The sequence below is a fragment of the Rattus rattus genome, chromosome 12, assembly GCF_011064425.1.
Source record: "Rattus rattus isolate New Zealand chromosome 12, Rrattus_CSIRO_v1, whole genome shotgun sequence".
Lineage (NCBI taxonomy): Eukaryota > Metazoa > Chordata > Mammalia > Rodentia > Muridae > Rattus > Rattus rattus.
Window position 1 is genome coordinate 70,448,238 of NC_046165.1, and position 22,812 is coordinate 70,471,049.

General features: G+C 47.2%; 1 protein-coding gene across 1 annotated transcript; it reads left to right on the forward strand.

Annotated features, from left to right (window-relative positions):
- The first annotated feature begins 5,269 nt into the window (after positions 1–5,269).
- Haus4 (HAUS augmin like complex subunit 4) lies at positions 5,270–16,477 on the forward strand. Its single transcript, XM_032918133.1, has 10 exons — positions 5,270–5,871; positions 7,063–7,136; positions 9,379–9,521; positions 9,617–9,748; positions 10,412–10,546; positions 13,690–13,786; positions 15,143–15,288; positions 15,392–15,522; positions 15,817–15,885; positions 16,027–16,477. The coding sequence occupies exons 2-10, from the start codon at positions 7,082–7,084 to the stop codon at positions 16,208–16,210; spliced, it is 1,092 nt and encodes a 363-aa protein (XP_032774024.1). The 5' UTR covers positions 5,270–5,871; positions 7,063–7,081; the 3' UTR covers positions 16,211–16,477.
- Positions 16,478–22,812: the final 6,335 nt, after the last annotated feature.

The window sequence follows — 22,812 nt, forward strand, 5'->3', positions numbered from 1 at the left end:
AGAAGAGCCGTGGCTACACAGAGAAATGCTCTTGAAAAAAGAACAAAATAAAAATAAACCAATCACCCAAACAAACGAAACACTGGCTGGGCCTCTCTTTTTCCTGACTAGAGTGTGGGAGGCAGAGTGGCTGCAGGAATCCTGTAAATTTCCGCTCTTCTCCGCAATGTTAAACAATGCAGCCAAGAAGTATTGAAGTCTGAGAGGTTAAGGAGTCCTTTCTCAGGTTCCCATTTACATGCATCATGCAGGTAATGCGGTGCACGGAGCTTTTTAGAGCAATGTCTTGAAAAGATGAACTGAGAAGAGGTGCTCTGCCTTCTCTGTCCCGTGCTCCCCCACTGCCTGACAGGAATCTAGCTCAGGTGTCCTGGGGCGTCCTGGCTTCACCGTGACAGACAGAGCAGTTAAGAACTAAGTGGTTTGAGTGTGGAGTGTGGCAGAGCAGAACATGAGACAAACAGCAAAGGGAAGGCCGGCCTATAAAGGCCCAACATTGCATGGACCACTAACGCAGGTAGTGGATCACTGCTGAGGCAGTGTTCATAATCCTTTCATTCAGTCAACTACCCGTCCAGCCTATGGAGGTGGGGATCCTGGGAGAAAGGAGGAAGCACTTCCTTGAATATAAACCCAAACAAACTAAGGCTTTCAGAGATTTCCTGTTACCCTTTGGGGACAAAAAAGTTGTGATCAGGCTGGTTCTGTTGGTGCATATACCCTTGATCTCAGTAGCCAAGGCTATACAGCTAGACAGGGGTGGGGATGGGGTTGGGGGTGGGGATGGGGTGTAGAGGTTGAGGGGAATGGGGGTGGATGGGGGATTGGGAATAGGAGTGGGGGGCTGAGGGTGAGGATTGGAGTAGAGAGGGAGACGTGAACTCAAGTAAGTTACATTACTGAAACTAGTAATGATCTGTATGAGTCCCAAGACAGCTATGGTGATCAGATCCCCAAGAAGAGCACACCTTAATTTTATTACACTTAACGTATGATTCTAGAAAATTTTACTTTGTAGAGTACTGTAGCCTCAGCTCACAGAGATCTGCCTGCCTCTGCCTCCCAAGGGTTGGGGTTAACAGTGTGCACCACCAGATCCAGCAGATAAGATTTTCAATTTATGTGCATATACACATAAATTATGTGGATCCGTGTGTGTGTGTGTGTGTGTGTGTGTGTGTGTGTGTGTGTGTGTGTGTACACTCATGTGGATGTGGATGCTCACAGAGGACAGAAGAAGGGGTTGGATCTCCTGGAACTGGAGTTACAAATATGCCGAAATGGATGCTAAGAATCGAGCTTAGGGGGCTGGAGAGATGGCTCAGCAGTAGAGCCCTGGTTGCTCTTCCAGAGGACCTGAGTTCAATTCCCAGCACCCATGTGATACAGCAGCTCACAGCTGTTTGTAGCTCCTGTTTCAGGGGATCTGACATCCTCACACAGATATGCATGCAGTCAAATCACCAATGTACATTAAATAAATAAATAAAAAACTAAACTTAGCTTCTCTGAAAGAGCAACAAGGGTTGTTAACCGCTGAGCCATCTCTCCGGCACTAACTGTTTATCAGCAAGGTCTCTATGCATCCCTGGCTGCCCTGGAACTCATTACAGAAGCTTGAACTCATGGAAATCCCCCTGACTCTGTGTCTCCAGGGCTAGGAATAAAAGTATGTACCTCTATGTTCACTATTTTTATTATATTTTTATTTTTAAATTTGATTATTTACTTGGAAGGTGAATGTAGGAGAATCAGGAGTTCAAAGGTAGCTTAAGTTTGAGGCATAAAATACTTGAGGCCTGTCTCAAAAAATTAAAAACAACCACAAATGTGTGTATGTCTGCGCATGTGTGTGTGTCTGTGTGTCTGTGTGTGTATGTGTGTGTGTGTATGTGTGCGTGTATGTGCGCGTATATGTATGTGTGTATGTGTGTATGTGTATGTCTGTCTGTGTCTGTGTGTGTGTCTGTGTGTGTATGTGTATGTGCGCGTGTGTGTATGTATGTGTGTATGTGTATGTATGTGTGTATGTGTATGTGCACGTGTGTATGTATGTGCATGTGCATGTATGTATGTGCATGTGTGCATGTGTGTATGTGGGTGTATGTGTGTATGTATGTGTATGTGTGTGTATGTATGTGTGTGTATGTGTGTATGTGTATGTGTGTGTGCTTGTGTGTGTATGTATGTGCATGTGTTTGTGCATGTGTGTGTATGTATGTATGTGTGTATGTATGTGCATGTGTGTGCGTGTGTATTTATGATACTTGAGACTGAGCTCAGGATGCTATACTTTCATAGTAAGCACTCTATCACTTGGCAGTACCCCAATCTCTTTTTTGTTTAATTTTGAGACATGATCATTCTGAGTTGCCCAGGCTGTCCTCAAGATTGGAATCCTTCCCACTTCTGAATGCTGGGAGTGGTGGTGTGGGCTGCAACATTGGACAATGAGTAATTTCGAAGGGTGCTCACTAGCTGATTTGTGGTAATGAACAGCTACAGCAAAACTCTTTAGTTTATACTAAAATACCTCAATAGGACTGTTTTCTTTAAAAAAATAATCTGGGAGAAAGGAGGTTGGTGGGGTAGAGCTCTGGCTCAGAACATTGTGTGGTCTGACTTGAGTGCTCTTTTTGAAACCCTTTGCTGGGTTTTCTTGTTTTTGTTAGGACAGAGTCTCTCTACATAGCCTTCCTTGGCTGTCCTGGAACTTACTATGTAGACTACTCTGGTCTTAAACTCACAGAGGTTGGCTTGCCTCTGCCTGAGGAGTGCTGGGATTAAAGCCGTGCATCTCTGCTGCATTTCTGGTTGCTAGGATGCTCCGTACTCTGTACTAGAAACTGTTAACCCTCTAGTCTCAAAGAGCTCAGCTATGAATTCTCCCCTTCCCCTCCACTTTTGGGCTCTGTATCCTGCCACCTCCAGTGCAGCCAGACCTGTCTCTGCTTCAATTTGCTGGACTCTCTCATGCAGAGTGTCTTAACTTTTTCCTCTCTTTTCAGGCATAGTGAAAATAAGATTAATTTGAGTCTTTCCTATTTATTTCTGCAGAGAAATGTCACGTCTGTCCCTTCTTTAAGTTTCTCTGATATTTATAATCTAAACTGCCCTTTCGACACCTATTTACTGCCTGGGGTTCTTTTCTTTTCATGTGTGTCTTCTCAATAGACTGTGAATTTCCTCAGGGTAGGAATTAGGTCACATTTATCTCCCTGTTTCCCCAGGCACTTAATAAAACACCTCACTTTCATAGTCTTCCCAAAGCACTTTCTTAGCCCTTACCTCATTTGATCATTACACCAATGTTAAGAGATTGGAGGAACAAGAAATATGTATTCCACCACCACCCCCCCCTTCTGACAGGAAGGAGGGCTGTAGTCCAAGGTCTCACGGCTTGAAAGGGACAAAGGGAAGAGGTAATTGCACAGGGAGCTCTGTCCAATGTGAGGTTCCACAGCTCTCTTCTGGATCTTCCTCTGGGAGGCAGCCTCTGTACCTTCGCCGCCCAGGGCCTCCTGTCCTTTCCAGACGCTAAGACAGAGCTTTGGAGTTCAGTATTTAAGACCTCGAAGACTCGGGAGATGGAATTTCAGTAAACCTCCGATCAGCTGAAACATCACCAAAGCACGCCCGCTATTTTGTTCTGAGCACTGTGCGTGGGTAGGCCTGGCATTCAATGAGGCTGCAAAACTAAGGATGCATAAGTGATTTTTAAAAGCTTTGGGAAATGACTGCGCTCTAGCATTAAACACGACACATGGCAGCTGATGCTGACCAAGGGCATAAAAGCTTTCTGCCCCAGATCATCCCTCTGTGTACACGAGTGGAACTCTCTCTGTCTCTCTCTAAGATGGACCCTCTATGTAAATCAGGCTGCCCTCAAACTAAAAAATCTACTTACCTCCCAATCACTGGGGTTAAAGGCACGAGACACTACGACTGGCCCTAGATTGTTCTAAAGTGGGTGTTTCTCAACCTTCCAAACACTGCAACCCTTTAATATAAATTCTCATGTTGTGGTGACCCCACCCCCGACCATAAATTATTTCCGTTGCTACTTCATAACTGGAATTTTGCCATTATGAATTGTAAATATGTGTTCTCCAATGGTCTTAGGTGATCCCTGTGAAAGGGTCATTTAACCAACCAAAGGGGTCTTGACCACAGGTTGAGAACTGCTGTTCAAAGGAAAAGCTAGACAGCCCCATTTCCTAGCACACTTTTGCCCCATCCTATCAGTTTGTTCTCTGATGCAAGACATCTAATCACTGGGCTAGGGAAATGGCTCAACCATCGATCGCTCTTCAAGAAAACCTGGGTTGGATCCTCAGCACCTAGATGGGTGGTAACTGGAACCAGTTCCAGAGGATCCCACAGCACCAGGCATACAAGTGGTACACAGACGTACGTGCCGGCCGAACACCCACGCATGTAAACAACAGTGAAATAAATAAAGATGTAAAAAGAGCTCTAACAACCTTGGAGCAGTTTCTTATAAGACTTTTTATTTTTTTCAGATGGGCAACTTCAGCATAGTGTCCAAGCCTAGCTTTGAACTCTAGACCTTCCTAACTCAACTTCCAGAGTAGGTGGAATGAAGGATGAATAGTACAGGTTCAGGTAAACATATTATTTTTTAAAATAAGTCACCTCTTGATTGAGTACCCTTAGTTCTACAAAACCAGTGTAGGGGGTAAGGAAGGATGAGAAATAAGGGGGAGGGCAGGGCAGTTAACATGGCTCAATGGGTAAAGGGCTTGCTATCAAGCCTATGTATGACGTGGGTTTCACTCTCAGAACCTGTAGCTTGGAAAAAACTGATTCCCGCAATGTCTTCTGACCTCCACAGCACACGTAGGACACACAGTAAGTAAAAACGTGATTTAAAAAATAATAAAGGGAGAGCGGAGGAGCCCAGGTTAAGAAATTCAAGAGGTGAGGCTGGAGCGATGGCCAGAGGCTCTGCGTTCAAGTCCCTGAACCCAAAATCTGGCAGCTCACAAGCACCTGTAACATCAGCTCAAAGGGCTCTGGCTCCCTCTTCTGGCCTCCGTGGACACTGCCTACACATGGCGCATGCGTTCGTCCAACATCTCTACATAAAAACAAATCAGTTGGGGTGCAGTGGGCAGAGACAGGAAGATCTCGAAACCAACAACGCCTTGGCAGAAGTGCCATTTGCTCGATCTTCGAGCACCACAGTGGCAGGCCTAAGCTTCCGGGCTGGGCCGTCACCTCCATATACCCTTCCGTGCCTTAAATCTTATCCTCCATTAAATGGGTAAAGTTCCGACTTCCAGGCTCCAAGCGGCCTCCGCGGCGGTTGCGCGGAGCGCGCGCACCCAGGGCGGGGCTTCGCCAGGCGGGAACGAAGGCCCCGCCCCGTCCCGCACCCGGCTGATTTAAGACCGGTTGTGTCTACGCTGGCGGGAGCGCCCATCCCGGGCAGGCCTGGGCCTCAGCGCTCTGGCAGCGAGCTGTACAGGTTAGCGCTCGATGACCCGGAGCTCGCGGCCACGCCGCGCTCGCCCTTAGGACTCCTTGGCGGCCCAGACGGTAGGACGGCGCCGGAGAGCGCGTTCTGCATCTTGATCATCTCCGGCCTTGGAAGGGTCACCTCTTGTGAAAACAGTCGGCACGATCAATCTGCGTCCAGTGCAGCGTGCAGGGACGGCTGGAGGGCTCAAGCACGCCTGCGTCAGAGCTCGGCGCTCCTGCGCGTGTGGCCCCGGCTGCCTGCGCAGGGTGGGGGTGCAGCCTGAGGTCACCTCCTGTGGTCGCAGAAGGCGGGCGGCTCTGCTGAGGACCCCAGGGCGGTTGAAACCCTCGTGGCTGGGTGCCTAACTGACCCGCAAAACTTTATTTGTAGGTGTAGTTCAACAACATTCTGAATCGATAAAACCGAACTTATTGGTAAAACTTAACTAAATAGCTTTTGTTGACAAGTCGATTGTTATTAATTTTTGATGTTTCGTGCAAGGCAGGAATCGTTATCGCGGCTTTGCAGGTGGAACAGTGTTGGCACCAGAAAAGCGAGCGTTTCACTTAAAACTCACACAGAAAACATTGGGGTGGCAGAGCCACAAATTAATGCCTTAGCATTGCGCCTCCTCAGCTGATTCCCCTACACCACGTTACAAAACAAACGGCTAGTTGCTTTCATGTGACTCATAAAAGGAGCGAATAAACCAATGTTCTGTGGACGTGAAGCGTTAAGTCCTAATAAGCTTCAGGCTGCTTCTCGGGCTCAGCTGCCATTTGGAGGAGAGGGTAAAGCAATAAATGGGAAAGAATGGGCGGGCAACGTTTGTGTTCCTGTTGAGTTGCTCATCGCTCTCTGTTGATTCTTTTCAAGGTGCACCAAGTTCTGGCAAAACACCCATAGCTATGTCCCCATAACTTCAGCTCTGTGGGGCATTGTAGGGCCTCTCTAGGAACATTGTTACTGGAAAAGCTGTTGTAGTTCAAGTGTCTGTCACTCTTACCCCCAGACAGACAGCTCTTCCCTGAGATGACACTGTCAGAGAAGCACCAGAAAACCAGTGTGATATGCCGTAGCTGAGCTGTCACTGGGCAGGAGGCACACTGGGATCCCCCACCAGCACCTACACCCCTCAGTTTACTGGGAACATGAGAGCAGCAGTTTGTAGCTCGGAGCACAATGGTAGTGGAAGGAAGACACCTTCCATTTGACCTTAGTGGACTTGGGTGGGTAGGGTGAAGTAGAGCCATCTTTTGGACTGCTTGGGAGACCTTTTGTTCTTGGAATGTAAGGTATTCTGGTATTTATTTGTAAGTTTATTCATAAAATGCTAAGGAATTTGGGGATCCTGATGTTAGATATAGCCCTGCTCTATAAGACACATCTCTGAGCCAGAAGTGGTGGCCCGAACCTTAATCCTAACACCCGGGAGGAAGAGGGTCAAGGTTCAAAGTTTGCCTCAGGGGCACAGAGTTGGAGCCCAGGCTGGGCTTGTGAGACCGCCTAAGGTAGCTTTAGCTGGAACAGCCAGGGGGTTGTTCAACTTGCATTTCCTTCCATTTGTTTCCGTACAGATAATACCAAAAGACCCAGATGGCGTCCGGAGATTTCTGCTCGCCTGGAGAAGGGGTGGAAATACTGCAGCAAGGTAAGGGTCGTGTCCAAGGTGGGGTCTCACCGCTGGGAAGAGACACCATGGCCACGGTAACTCTTATGAAGGAAAACATTTAACCGAGGCTGGCTTACAGTTTCTGAGGTTCAGTCCATTATCATCATGGCGGGAAGCATGGCAGCCTGCAGGCGGACATGGTGCTGGAGTTGCTGAGAGTTCCACGTCTTCATCTGCTAGCAGCAGAAGGAGGCTGTGTCTCACACTGAGCATAGCTTGAAATATATATATATATATATATATATATATATATAACCTCACAGTCTGTCTCCACAGTGACTCTTCCTTCAACAAGGCCACACTTCCTAACAGTGCCACTCCCTATAACCAAGCATCCACACACATAAATCTATGGGGACCAAATCTATTCAGCCCACCACAGGTAGATAGATATCAGCAAAGGGCCTGATGACCTTTCCAGAGGTCTTGTCCAGATCCTTGTCTCCTGAGATGAAAAAGGTTCACAAAGCCCACAAGAACGGTTTCACTCACAGCCCCCCACCCCACCCCCCATTTCTGAGGCGAGTAGAATCTAGGAGGGCACTTTAATAAGAAGCAGATTGGACAATAGATGTTGCATGCCATGGTGCACTGGCAATCTATTGCCAAGGTAAGGGCGGCTGGCCTGTCCCTTAAAGGCTTCTTTCCTACTTGTCTTTTCATGTTTCTCTGGTAGCCCAGGCTGGCCTTGAACTTCTGATTCTTCTGCTTCCACCTCACAGTTTTGGAGATTATAAATGTGCCTTACCACACCCAGTTTTGTGCCTGCAAATGAAAGTAAAAGATTTATTTCTTATTCTCTAAAATGACTATGGACATAATAATCCCAAGAATAAATGTGTGTGTGGTAGATAACGGTAGAAGCCGTCAGCAGAGCCCCTGGGAGAGAGATGAGGTAACCACAGGACACCGACCTCTCCATGTTCTCTTGTACCTGTGCTGCCCACAAGGGTTACTCGGCTCTGCTTACACGGAGGGAATTCTAAGTGGCTGGGTAATCTCTCGCTTCTCCTTCCTCAGCCTTGCTGGTGTGAATGAGTGAGACCTTATCCACAGTTGGAACTCAAATGTCTGTTTCTCCCTCAAGAACTCTGACGATATTGGCCACGCTTGGTGACACATGCCTGTAATCCCAGCACTGAGGTGGCTGAGGCAGGAGGATTACAAATTCAAAGCCACCCTGGGGCTACATAGAAAAACTTAAAAAGCAAAGTTTCTAGTAAGCGCATGCATGGATGAAGTATTTTGGCTACTGTGGTGACCCATACTAAAAGATCTCTCTCTTTTATTTTTTTCTCTTGGAGCTGGGGAGCGAACCAAGTCCACAGCAAGCACATGCTCTGCCACTGACCCACACCCCCCATCCTTACATTTCTATTTACCAAGACCTTGACTTTGCCACTAGAGCTGCAGCTCACGGTACAGCCCTTGCCTGGCGTGTTCAAGTCCCTGGCAATACGCAGCATCCTTAGTTCCTCCCTTCCTCCCTTTGGTTAGCATCCTTCCGTACAAAGTAAATGCTTGCTAATCTGAGTGTTGTTTCTGGTTTATTTGCGATTTATGTTTTGAGGCAGGGTCTTGCCATGTAACACAGGCTCTTCTGTGGAGGTCATGTAGCCCAAGCGGGCCTCGAACTCCCAACTCTAATGCCGAGATGCCAAGTGTGTGCTACCACAGCCAAGTATTTTTTTTTTTTATCTGTTTGTTTGTTCCTGTGAGCTCTGGAGTGTAGGGTTCAGATGACACCTGGGGTTGAGGATTTAGCTCAGTGGTAGAGCGCTTGCCTAGCAAGCTCAAGGCCCTGGGTTCGGTCCCCAGCTCCGGAAAGAAGACACCTTTTGGGAGTTGGTGCTTGCATTCTGTCCTGTGGCTTCTGACCAACTGGGCGCGGCTGCACATGTCCTTACCCGCCGGGCAGTCTAAACAGCCAGCAACTATTTATTTTTGGCAACATCTCACTATGCTGTCAGGCTGATGTCAGATTCTTGTGCTTAAAGGACCCTCCCTCCCACCTTGGTCTCCTGGTAGCAGGAACTACAGGTGTGTGTGTCCTTGCTCCTAGCTCTCCTCGTTTTCCATTTAAGTTGCATTATATTTAGAGAATTTTCCTACTGAAATCACAGGGTTTGATTTTGTTTTCCGTTTTTAGAAATAAGCAATGTTATGCCCAGTTATCTAAAGCAAGGCGTCCATGTATTTGCTTTGTGTGTCATTTTTTAAGTGTGTGACAAGCAGTTTCCTCCGTGTGCCCTGACGGAGGAGGACCTCATACAGAATCCGTATTTCAGCAAGTTGTTGCTCAGTCTCGCCCAGCACGTGGACGAGAGTGGCTTAAGCCTCACGCTGGCCAAGGAGCAGGCTCAGGTAAAGCCCCCGGGAGGAGGGACAGCAGCAGGAAGCGGAGGGTAAAGCCCTTGAGAGACAAACGGTCTCAGACAGGGGTTCTATTTTGTTTTGAGGCGTGGAGTGAAGTTCGACTTCGTAAGACAGCATGGCTGAGGTACGAGATCTTACAGAGAGTTATCCAAGAGCTGCTGGTGGACTACTATGTGAAGGCCCAAGATACAAACCTAACCTCCGAAGACAAAAAGGTGAGGCCGGAGAAATGAAGTAGGTGTTAGGTCCAGGGATGAGGACAACCAGGCTAACCAGTTGTGGCAGCATATGAGGCTGTGGAAAGAGCTAAAATGTAGGAATTTGGGGCTAACCTGGGCAACACAGGGAGCCCCTGTAGGAAGAGGGAAAAGGAGAGAGAGAAGGAGGAAAGAAAGGAAGAATGGACAGGGGTACAGGGAGGTGGAAGGAATCCCAGTAATTCAGTTCTCTGAGGTGGTCACTTGCTTGAGGACCCTGAAATGTGTGAGGAGATGGCCAGGATGGAAGACATGGCTGTGAAGTTCTTTTTTGTTCTTTTGAGATGGTGTAGCCCTTACTGGGTAGCCCTGGCTGGCCTGGAACTGGCTTTGTAGACCAGGCTATCCTCAACCGCACAGAGATCTGCCTGCCTCTGCCTCCAGGTTACTAGGATGAAAGGCCGAGTCAAAAGTTGTTTGTTTGTTCGTTTTTATTACAAGACAGGGTTTCTCTGTGTGGCTGCCTTGGAACTCCCTCTGTTGACCAGGCTAACCGGGAACTCACAGAGATCCTCCTGCCTCTGAATCCCGAGTGCTAAGATTAAAGGTATGCGACACCGCTTCCCGGTTAAGTCAGAAGTCTTACAGTCTTATTTTTTCTTGCTTTCTTTTCATTTTCAGTTTCATGAGACCCTTGAACAGCGGCTGCTTGTAACTGAGCTGACACAACTTTCCGGTCCTGGGCGGGAGAAGGAGATGCCCCCACTGCTAGGGCTGGAGAAGGCCGATCTCCTGGAGCTCATGCCTCCCTCACAGGTTGGGAATGGACCCTGGATCAAACGTTAGGTTCTTGTGTATCAAGTGTCTGTCTGTCTGTCTCTCATCCTTTTCAGCAGGATCTCACATATTTATTTCAGGTTGGCCTTGAACTTTAGATCCACCTGCCTACACCTCCCAAGTGCTGGGATTACATGTGTGCACCACCATGCTTGATTTATGAGGTGCTAGGGGATCAAACCCAAGGCCTCTTGTGTGCTAACATTTTCTCTGTTTTTTCCTTTTCAAACAAGTCATCTTCTTCTTCCTCTTCATCAGCTAATGTGTGTTTTGCCTAATTGTATGTCTATGCACAATGTATGTGGAGTGCACATGGAGGCCAGAAAAGGCCATCGGATCTCCTGGAACTAGAGTTCCATGTAGGTCCTGGGACTTGAACTCAGGACCTCTGGAAGAGCAGCCAGTGCTCTTAACCGCTGAGCCATCTCTCCAGCACCTAATATTTTCTTATTAAGCTTTACTGTTTTTCTAACAATGCTACAGATCATGTGGTCAGACTCAAGGAAAATATTACACATAAGACTAGAAGGCCTGAAGTGCTACATCTAGAGTTGCATTCCGTCTTGTTTATATGATGACTGTATCTTATTAGTTAGGGTTCCATTGCTGTGAAGAGACACCGTGACCAAGGCAACTCTTATAAAGGGCAATATTTAATTGGGCTGGCTTACAGGTTCAGAGGTTCAGTCCAGTATCATCAAGGCAGGAGGAGCATGGCAGCATCCAGGCAGGCATGGCACTGGAGGAGCTGAGAGTTCTGCATTTTGTTCTGAAGACAGCCAGAAGACTGGCATCCTCAGGCAGCTAGGAGGAGGGTCTCAAAGCCCAACTCCACAGTGACACACTTCCTCCAACAAGGCCACACCTTCTAATAGTGCCACTCCCTGGGCCAAGCATATGCAAATCTCCACAGACTGGATGAGCTGGGCACTGCATCACTACCCTCTTTGGTTTAGCTGGTGTTCCTTCTCGGAGTCCATTTCTGGGTCTGTGACAGATAATTTTGGATGATTTGCCCAGCCCTGGCAGTGTTTCTGTCAGCCGGGTTGCTCCACTTCTTGGGGTAGCCCTGTTTGCACCAGGCTAACTTGTGAAGGTGGCAGGCCTCAGTTACCATGGCCACACGATGTGTGTGTCTTACTGAGACACTTCCCAATGCAGACACAGTCTCTACTTGCTCTGCCTCTCAGCCAGACACTGACTGGGTGAAGTGCAGTGTTACTTAAACAACGTGTGCTAACGGTATTCTATTCTCTGCTCACTCTCATTTTTAAACATGTGAGTGCTTTGCCTGCATATATGTCTGTGCACCGCATACCTGCGGAGGCGTGACGGGGTGACGGGTTGGATGTCCTGGAACTGGAGCTACAGTTGTAAAGTTGGAAGCAAACTGGGGTCCTCTGGAAGAACAGCCAGTGTTCTCAACCTCTGAGCCATCTCTGCAGTCTTCTCCCTTTTAAAAACTCGTTTAGGAGACAGGCCTAACCCTAACCCTGTTCTTGTGGCTGGATGAACTCTCTGTGTAGGTCAGGCTGGCCTTGAACTCAGGAAGATCCACCTGCCCCTGCCTCCTGAGTGAGCACTGGGAACAAAGGCATGCTCTGCTACCCTTGACCCATCCCCTTGGCTTTTCTTAGACAGGTTATCACTCTGTAGACCACATTGGCCTCAGACTGGCCATGAACTCATGACCTCAAGTTCAACATCATCCTTGGCTATTTAGTGAGTTAAGGGCAGCTCGGGCTACAGGAGACTGCCTTTAAAAACCAAAAGGACTCCAATCAACAGAGGTAGTTGAAGAGTAGTGGCTAAGGCTGGAGAGACACTCAGTCGCTATGAGTACATACACTCTTGCATAGGAGTTAAGTCCCCAGGACCAACCTGGGGTAGAACATAACTGCTTATAATTCCAGCTCCAGGGTCCACCTACTTCTGGACTCCGTGGGCACCTACATTCACCTGTGAACATTCCCCCAAACAGACATAAACATAGAAGGAAATCTTTAACAAGAAATCCTGGGCTGGAGAGATGGCTCAGTGGTTAAGAGCACTGACTACTCTTCCAGAGGTCCCTGACTTCAAATACCAGCAACCATATGGTGGCTCACAACCATCTATAATGAGATCTGATGCCCTCTTCTGGTATGTATGGAGACAGCTACAGTGTACTTACATATAATAAATAAATCTTTAAAAAAAAAAAGACCAGCTCCGAAAAAAAACAAAAAAAAAAAAAAAAAAAAAAAAAAAAAAGAAATCACCAGAGCTTCCAGGGACTAAGCCACTACCTAAAGACTATACATAGACTGACCCTGGACTCTGACCTCATAGGTAGCAATGAATATCCTAGTAAGATCACCAGTGGAAGGGGAAGCCCTTGGTCCTGCTAAGACTGAACCCCCAGTGAACGTGATTGTTGGGGGAGGATGGGGAGGGGAACACCCATAAAAAAGGGAGGGGAGGGATTAGGGGATGTTTGCCCGGAAACCGGAAAGGGAATAACATTCAAATGTAAATAAGAAATACTCAAGTTAATTAAAAAAAAAAAAAGAAAAGAAAAAGAAATCCTAACACTTGGAGGCAGAGGCAGGTGAATCTCTGTAAGTTTGAGGCCAGGCTGGTCTACGTAGCGAGTACCAGGACTGTCTCAAGCTAACAAACAAACAAAACCACCACAAACAGCTTTCCCCAAAGAAACAATAATAAACATAAAGAAATAAAATGCTTCTTCCATTAGTGTGGGCACAGGGTGACTGATAGCTTCATTGTATCAGCTTAAAGCACTCCCGGGGAAGGGGCCATAGCTCAATGGTGGAGCCCATACCTAGCATGCCCAGGGTCCTGATTTCAATCCCCGGTATGACAAGAATAAACAACACCTGGTAGGGTTCTACTATGTGGATATACACAATTTGCTTAGTGTTACTAGTTTGTGTTTTTGAGACAGGGTTTCATGTGGTCTCTGGCCTTGAATTCCCCATCCTGCCTCAGTCTCCCAAATGTTAGGATGAGTTAGTCACCATTCCTGGCTCTCCTGGTGCCGTTTCTTTGGTTGTGAGGCTGTCTGTGTTCTCACACCTACCGGAAGGTCTTCCTCGTGCTAACCGTCTGTGTGCCTCCAGGATTTCGTGTGGATGAAGGCTCGGCTCCAGCAGGAGGTGGAGGAGCAGCTCAAGAGGAAATGCTTCTCTCTACTGTGCTACCATGACCCCAGTTCAGGTGAGAGCCGCCCCGGCCTGCTCTATGCCCTCTGTTCCCTGGCTGGCCAGGTTTCTCAGTTTGATGTGGGTCTGAGGCAAGTCTTACTCTGTATTCCAGGCTGTCTAGCCAGGAACTCACTCACTGTGTTACCCAGGTTGGTCTCAAACCTGTGGCAATCCTGTCCCAGTCTCCCAAGTATTGGGATTATTGACATGACCCACCATGCCCGGTTTAGACTACTCTGAGACTTCTGAATCAGAAATGTTTGATTATTTCCTTGGTAGTGGGATTGGAACAGGCTTTGTCAGGACTCCTTTACTTGTGGAATCAATGAGCTGGGTGATCTCTCGCTTCAGGAAAAGATGAATTGCTTCCTCAGGAGGTAAGAATGGCAAAGAGAGAAGTTCAGTGTATCCGGGTCCCCCTTATCTTTGTTTTGTGGTTTAAGCATGTAGGACTGCAGGCTGTAGAGGTACTCAGTGGCTGAGAGACCCCTGGTCTCCCAGAGGACCCTGGATTTCAGGATGCTCACAAGCGCTTATGACTCCAGCTCCCTGAGATCTGGCACCCTCTTCTGGACTCACATGTACACATCGCTATAGACACATGCACACACATCATTTTAAAATAAAAACCAGGGGCTGGAGAGATGGCTCAGCAGTTAAGAGCACTGGCTGTTCTTCTAGAGGTCCTGAGTTCAATTCCCAGCAACCACATGGTGGCTCACAACCATCTGTAATGAGATCTGGTGCCCTCTTCTGGCCTGCATTCACCTATGCAGGCAGAATGCTGTACATAAAATAAATAAATAAATCTTTAAAATAAAAACCAGGAAAAGAAAGGAATTCGAGGCTTGGGCTGGAGAATTGACTGATCAGTTAAGAGGCTCTTGCAGAAGACATTCCCAGACATTCTAGAAGGACTGGGAAGTTTCTAGTCTCTGCATGCGCTCCCATGCCTGTGAGTGCCTTGTGCACTCCCTTGCACGGACCCTCCCCCCACAATTACATAACTCACAGTAAATCCAAATAAGCTGGGTGTAATGGCGCACATCTTTAATCCTAGCACCTGGGACGCAGACGCAGATGGACCTCTGACTTTGAGGCCAGCCTAGTAGTCTGCATAGCAAGTTCTTGGCCAGCCAGGGCTACACAGTGAGACCTCATCTCAAATCAATATCAAAAACAACAACAACAAAACAAAAGCTGAGGGGTTACCTAGTACTTGGGCTGCAGTAGACATAGTCCTTTGAATTCCTTGGACATCCTGGAGCACCCAGTGAGAGCCTAACTCTAAGAGGCAGGGGAGAGCCATGCAATGGACATTGCAGAGCAGTGTCCATTGGGGGTTCCCTGTCCCCTTATCTGTGCCCAGATACTGATGGAGACAAGCTGAAAGCAGCGAAGGTCTGGACGCTGACCGAGGTCCTCGTCAGGGAGAAGCAGCAGTGCGTGGAGGCCAAGGGCCAGCAGAAGGAGCAGCTGGTGCTGCTGGAGAAGAAGAGGACCACGTACTCCCAGGTATGCTGGGCGGTGGCCTAGTCTCCTCCATTTGACGCCGGGGCTCCTTCCGCTAAGCCAGAGCTTCCTCCTCTTACGGCTTGCTTGTTGTCTTGGGGTCCAGGTGCTGCTCCGCTGCCTCAGTTTACTGCAGAGGCTTCTTCAGGAGCACCGGCTGAAGACTCAGTCGGAGCTGGACCGCATCAACACCCAGTACCTGGAGATCAAGTGCAGTGCTATGATCCTCAAGATGAGGTGAGCTGTGAGCACGGTGGATCAAAGAGACTCTGTCTCTCACGCCAGCCCTGTTCCTCATCACTCTCTTCACCACGCTCGGACCGGTGGGTCCCAGGAAGTGTCACACAGCAGTGTATGATTCAAAAACTTACAACACTGTTAAGTGTTTATTTTATAGTCTTGTGAAGTAGGTGTTTTACTGTGATGTCAGTTGCTTGGGGATTCCCAGTGACTTCTCTCTCATCCCTGTACCTTGACTGTGGTTTTTGTTTTTGTTTTTTCCATGTTGTATTTCTTCCTTCCCTCTGTCAGGATGGAGGAGCTCAAGATTTTGTCTGACACTTACAGTGCCGAGAAAGTGGAAGTACATCGCCTCATTAGGTAAGAACCCCAAGAGCTGGACGCCACTGTTCACGGCCTCTCCCACACTCTTCAGACTTGTCCCCGTTGGCAGGTCTCTATACCTGTCCGTTTTCTGACGACTCACATCCTCTATTGAACTTTCTCTGCCGGGGCTCTTAGGGACCACTTGGAGGGAGCCATTCGCCTCCAAGAGCAGGACATGGAGAAATCGAGACTGGCCCTGCACACCTATGAGGTCCTGGGAGAAGACTTTGAGAACCTGGTGAAGGAGTACACCCAGCTCAAACTGGCAACTGAGAACAAGCGCTGGGCCCTCCAGGAGTTTAGCAAGGCCTACCGCTGAGTTGAATGTAGGCAGAACCAGGAAGCATGGATTCTTCATGGCCACCTTCTCTTCCTGCTCAGTGGACCACCTCCACCACAGGGGAATATGGGGACACTTGCTTAAAACACTGCAGTCTTCACGACACCCTTTTGGTTTCTTTCTTGTTTACAGTGACTGGGTCTCTTCTGGAAATGTAGCTATCAGATTTATAAAATTCCGTGCATATCTGTTTTGCCTCAGCCCCATGTAATAATTTCCTGAATAAAGTTGTAGTATTATGCCTTAGAGTTTTAGTCATTTTCCTTGGTCAAAGATGTAAAAAGAATACTGAAGTCTGTGTAGGTGTGTGTTTGAATAAGAATGGGCCCCTGCCAAGCAAACCAGAGATTCCAGGGACTAAGCCACTACCTAAAGACTATACATGGACTGACCCTGGACTCTGACCTCATAGGTAGCAATGAATATCCTAGTAAGAGCACCAGTGGAAGGGGAAGCCCTGGGTCCTGCTAAGACTGAACCCCCAGTGAACTAGACTGTTGGGGGGAGGGCGGCAATGGGGAGAGGGTGGGGAGGGGAAAAAAAAAAAAAAAAAGAATGGGCCCCATAGGCCAATATATTTGAATCCTTTGTCATCAGGGAGTGGAACTCTGATAGGATTAGAAGGATTAGGAGGTGTGGCCTTGGAAGTACTGTGTCACTGGGGCTTTGAAGTTTTGTTTTTTTTTTCTTTTTCTTTTTTCTTTTTTTTCCGGAGCTGAGGACCGAACCCAGGGCCTTGCACTTGCTAGGCAAGCGCTCTACCACTGAGCTAAATCCCCAACCCCGGCTTTGAAGTTTTAAAACTCTGTGTTAGACCCAGGTTCTGCATATGGACCAGGATGTAGCTCTCAGCTACTACTCCAGTCCCTCTTCTGAGACCAAGCAAGTCCCCAGTTAAATGCTCTCTTTGAGTTGCTGTGTTTGTGGTCTCTTCATAGCAGCAGACAGTGACTGAGACAGTGGGTGGCAGAAGAGCTCAGTGGGTCCTAAGACAGATCTGAACTTGATTGCTATGCAGATAGAGGAAGGTAGATGTACCAGCCTGCCCCAGAGGCCTAGAGGCTTCATCTAGGAGAGAGGAAGTGGATTAAATGTGGGCTTGTCTACCCGCCCCTGAGGAGTGTTAGGAGCTCTGACTGATTGGAAACCATTTTGTCACCATGGCTAGCAGTGGGAAATGTTATAATAAAGCCGCCAGACACACACCTCATCTTAGCACACAGCCACTTACATTCCTGTGACAGGAGGACCTAATGCCTCTTCCAAAGCAAAGAGTGGAATACAACTGACAGCAAAATTCTACAGTCTGCTTAGCTGAGGCGAGGCAGGGTCTGGCTGGTGTCAGCTCAGGAGGAGAGCAGGCTTCTCAGAAGCTACTCAACCATGGTCCAGAGAAACCAGCCAGTGGGAGACTTCCGAGGTCAAACGAAGGTCAGGGCTGCCTGGGAGGAACTAAGGTCTCTCACTTTATATTAAAACCTTCCTGTAAATGTCACCAACCCGTCTGTGCAAATGATGGTTCACGTGAAGCAGTTTCCCAATTTATTTAGAGAAAAGTTTATCTGTAAAAGAAAATTTAAAAATAGCAGGATGAATACCAAGGTATTTTTAATCTACATTCAATATTGACAATACTTTGCTCTTTTTTTTTAGTCTCCTTCTTTCCCATTTTTTGCTTAAAAACTATTCCTATTATCTTATGTTTATGAGTGTTTTACCTGCAAAACTTATGTATATCATGTGCATACATGGTGCAAGCAGAGGCCAGAAGAGACTGTTAGAAGCCCCGGAACTGGACTTACAGGCAGATGTGAGCAACCATGTGGGTGCTGGGAATTGAACCCAGGTCCTCTGGGAGAAGCAGCCAGTGTTCTTGACCACCGAGCCATCTATCTGGCCCTCTTTCTTAAAGAATCAGATATAAATATACTCTGTGGGGATAATCAGTGTGGAAGCATCACCTGTCAATTAGAATCCAATGGCCACTAAGCTGAGGGAGGATTAGAAGGTGGGACGTTTGGGAGAGAGAGAGGAACTCTGGGACAGAGTCAGGACATAGAATAGTGTAGCCAGGTTACTATAAGTTAAGAGCCAGTTGGGGAGCCAAGCCTAGGCTAAGGCCATAAGCATAACACATAACTCAGTCTTTACAATTTTAATTGGGAGCTATAGGATGCATAGGAAAGCCAGAATTACTTCTATAACAGATCCCCCCTGAACCACTTTACAGTAAGTTACAGATTCCAGGAGGCAACTCTTAACACTTAGGGTATTCCTCCGTATAACTAATACAATTATTGTTCATTAAAGTTAATAATTCTGTATTATTATCTGACTATTATCCAGGTCATCAGATTTCTCAGACTTCTTTTCCTGATCTCAGACCCAATAACATCTAATGTCTTACCCTTAAACGTTAGGTTTCATTAGTTTCTTTTTCTTTAAGAAGCACTGATAAGCAGCCGAGGCTGGTTTCAATTTCATGGTCTTCCTGCCTCAGGCTCCGTGTGCTGGGTTGTGTACATGTGCATATATGTTGTTCATATATTTCTTTAATGTAAAAGGTCTTAGCTTAAGCCAACCTTCAATCCAGTCCAACTCTGCTTGTATGTGCTGGAATCACTGGTGTGTATTTCCTGTTTGACTTTTCTTTTCCTTGTCTTTTTTCTTAATTTTTTTTCCTGTTCCTCCCCACTGGGAAATGAACTCAAGGGTCTTGTACATGCTACCACCCAGCTACAACCAGCTTTTTAACTGGTGTGCGTGCTTGTGTGTGTGTGAGTGTGCGTGTGTGTGTGTGTGTGTGTGTGTGTGAGTGTGTGTGTGTGTGTGTGTGAGTGTGTGTGAGTGTGTGTGTGTGTGTGTGTGTGTGTGTGTGAGTGTGTGTGTGTGTGTGTGTGTGTGTGTGTGTGTGTGTGTGTGTGTGTGTGTGTGAGAGTGTGTGTATGTGTGTGTGTGTGTGTGTGTGTGTGTGTGTGTGTGTGTGTGTGTGCGTGTGTGTGTATGTGTTTGTTTGTGGGTGTGTGTGTGTGTGTGTTTGTGTTCTTTGGTGGGAGGCAGAGGCTTATTTTTATTTTGTTGTCACTGTCACGTATGCCTGTGGAGGCCAGAAGAGGGCGTCAGATCCCCTGGAACTCGAATTACAGATGGGTATGAGCAGCTGAGTGCTGGGATCAGAACCTGGGTTTTCTGAAAGAGCAGCAAGTGCTCTTAACTGGGGAGCCATCATGGTAACCCCTTTAGTGTTGTTGAGACAAGTCTCATTATGTGGTCAGGCTGGCCTTGAACTTACAGCAGTCCTGCCTCTGTTTCCTCTTGATTTGCTTCACTGTGTAGACCTGGAACTCAAACTACAGAGACCAGGCTGAGCCAGGCTGGCCTTGAACTCATAGCAAGTCTCCTACTTTAAAAAAAAATAATTATATGTGTATTGTTTTCCCTGCATGTTCTTTTTGGGGGTGGGGAGACTGGGAAAAAAATGGGCATCCTCTTCTAGAGGACTGGAACTCTCTAGCTCCCATTCCAGCTCCAACTGCCTTTTTTGATCTCTTAGGCACATACAGACAGAACCACACATACATATAAATAAAAAATAAAAGTAAATCTTCAAAAGAGACATACTTTCTCTTGGTAATTAGTAGATCTGGAAAGCACACGATAGTTCTTCCTGATATTTCTGACAGCACGCAGCTCCCTTATTTAATTAGATGTTATCCTGAATCAAACTAGATTTTGATGTTCGAAGTAATAGGACGATAGCTTTAAAAAGAAACGCCTTCAGAGAGATGCATCAGTGGGTGAGAGAGCTTGCTGCTCTTGCGGGTTCCCAGTAACACACTGGGGAACCCACAACTGCCTGAACTCCAGATGCAGGGGATCTAGTGCCCTCTTCTTGCTTCCATGGGCACACAAATACACATGGCATACACTTACACACACACACACACACACACACACAAAAATAAATAAAAATAAAATAGAATCTGGGGCGTAGTAACCCCAGCACTAGGGAGGTACAGGCAGGAGGATCTTGAGTTGAGGACAACAAGAATCGTTTTAAGGTCTACCTCAAAAAATATGTCATGCGGGGTTGGGATTTAGCTCAGTGGAAAAGCGCTTTCCTAGGAAGAAAAAGGCCCTGGGTTCGGTCCCCCGCTCCGAAAAAAAGAACCAAAAAAAAAAAAAAAAAAAAAGTCATGCTTGGAAGATAAACATTAACAGACACACAACAGATGTTTAGGTCGCTTCCAGTTCACCCTGTTAAGGAATGTCTTGTTGAATATCTTTCCATCTGTATCTTGTCCGATTTATTGCCTTGCTTTATTTATGCTTTATAAAAGAGTTTTTTATTTTATGTTTATGAGTGTTTTATTTGCATGTATGACTAACAACACGGGTGTGCTTGGTAGCCATGGAGGTCAGAAGAGGGTATCCATCCCATGAACCTGGAGCTGCAGGTAATCCTGAGCTGCCTGACATGGTGCTAAGACTCGAACTCTGGTCCTCTGGAAGAGCTATCCATGTTTTCTACCACTAGGTCTTCTCTCTAGCCCCCAAACCCAGCTTTTTTGATTTGGGTGCTGCAAATCTGAACGCATGTGGTCTTCCTGGCTGTTCTCTCCCAAGCCCTTTTGCTTTTTGCTGGTATTAAAAATGAATGTGTTCATCTATTTTATGGAAAACTAATTACCGGGTATATTAATATTATTGCTTCTCGACTGTGTGAGCGAGAGACAGGATCTCACTAGATGGCCTAGAACTGGTTATGCAGATTCACAGAGATTTGCCTGCCTCCCAAATCCTGGGATTAAGGGTGTGTGCCACCATGCCAGACATGAATTCAGTTTTGTAGGGAAAAAGGAAAAAAAAAACTTTCAGAAAAGAAGAGGAAAAGGGACAAAAGGCGTGCCTGCCCCATAGGCAAGCACTGCTGTTTCTCTCCGTCCTTCCATGCTTTGCCCGACTGGAGACAGAAGTTGGCCTTCGGTGCTGCGGTGGAATAAATGGAAAAGGACCTCTGACTTTTGGTGTCTTGGCTCCTGCCTGCCCTCTCCTCAGACTTTTCAGGAAACGTGGGTGTTTCTAGCTCCTGCCTTTACTTGCCCCCCGCCTGTCCGATAAGTCTCGGTGATTGTGATAAGTAAAGAAAAATCACACTGGCAAGAAAACTCTGGGCCTCTTAGACAAATAAACTCCGCGTTCTCCAGGAAGGTTGACTTTGAAGCTCAGCCCTGCAGGCGTCCCGACTCCAAAGGTAGGAAAACATCGCCCCCTAGAGGCCAGCCTGGTCACCTTCGACAGAGAGCCAATCTCTGGGGTCCAGTAATTTGAGCTTGCCCCTCCCCCTCACCAACGTTATTTCACTTATTCTGGGGGACCTCGGCAGGAACAGAAACAAGCAGGTTTCCTTATACATTGTGGGTGAGATCCAGAATTGCATGAAATGCAATTTATTTATTTGGGTATTTAGCGATGAAAGTGTGGTCTGGGCACCAAGAGAACAACTGGAATTTCAGTTTTCAGTAGGAGAGGCTTTTTTTTTTTTTTTTTTTGGGTATGTTAAGACAAAAAAGCGTTTCATTCTAGCTAGAATGTATCTGGTTATCTTAAGCCACTATCAAAGAATCAGGGGTATTTCTGCGCCGGGTATGGCTGCACAGGGCCACATGCCACTCTAAGGGCTTTGCTATTTAGAGTTTGCTTGGAAACCACTGAGGCTAGCTCAGAAGTTGGTATGGTAGCAAGGATTCAAACAGCTGCAAATGCCAGGCCTAGTGGCTCATGCTGTAATCCTAGCATTTGGGAGGATGAGACAGGAGGATCACGAGTTTGAGGTTAAGACAGGCTATATATAGAGGCACTCAAATAAAAAGAAGGAAGAAACGAAGGGAAGGAGAGGGAGAATCAAGAAATGAGAGGTGAGAAAGAAGGGTGGGTTTGAGGAAAGAGAAGGAAAAGAAAGAGGGAGACAGGGAACAGAATAGAAAGCCTTTCAGGGGGTTGGGGATTTAGCCTAGTGGTAGAGCGCTTGCCTAACAAGTGCAAGGCCCTGGGTTCGGTCTTCAGCTCCGGAAAAGAAAGCCTTTCACAATCAGCACCAGCAAAATTAAGCTGGGGGAGGGGACCGTAGAAATGGTGAGGCAAGGTCTGCTCCTCACTTACTGTATCAGGAGGACCAGGAAAGGACAATGAAAGGGTTGGGTAGAGTGCTTGCCTAGGAAGCGCAAGGCCCTGGGTTCGGTCCCCAGCTCCGGAAAAAAAAGAACCAAAAAAAAAGAGGACAATGAAGTGCAGGGGGTGAGGGAACAACCAGGAAAGGGCTTACAAGTCCTCTTTCACTTCAGAACCCCAGGGGACAAAGGCTTCAGAGACTGGGCTCCATCCCGCCAGAACCTAAGAATTTCATTAAGGCACAGTAATTCTGTCTAGCAGTGCTGCCTTTAGTCTTGGACAGAAAAGCCTCTTTCTGAAGACTCCTGAGGATGAAAGTGCTGAGATTAATGACTGCCGTAGCTCTGCCTATCACTCCTCCAGTCCGTGGGTAGAGGAGTGCTGTAAACTGCTGTCCTCTGTATAGGACG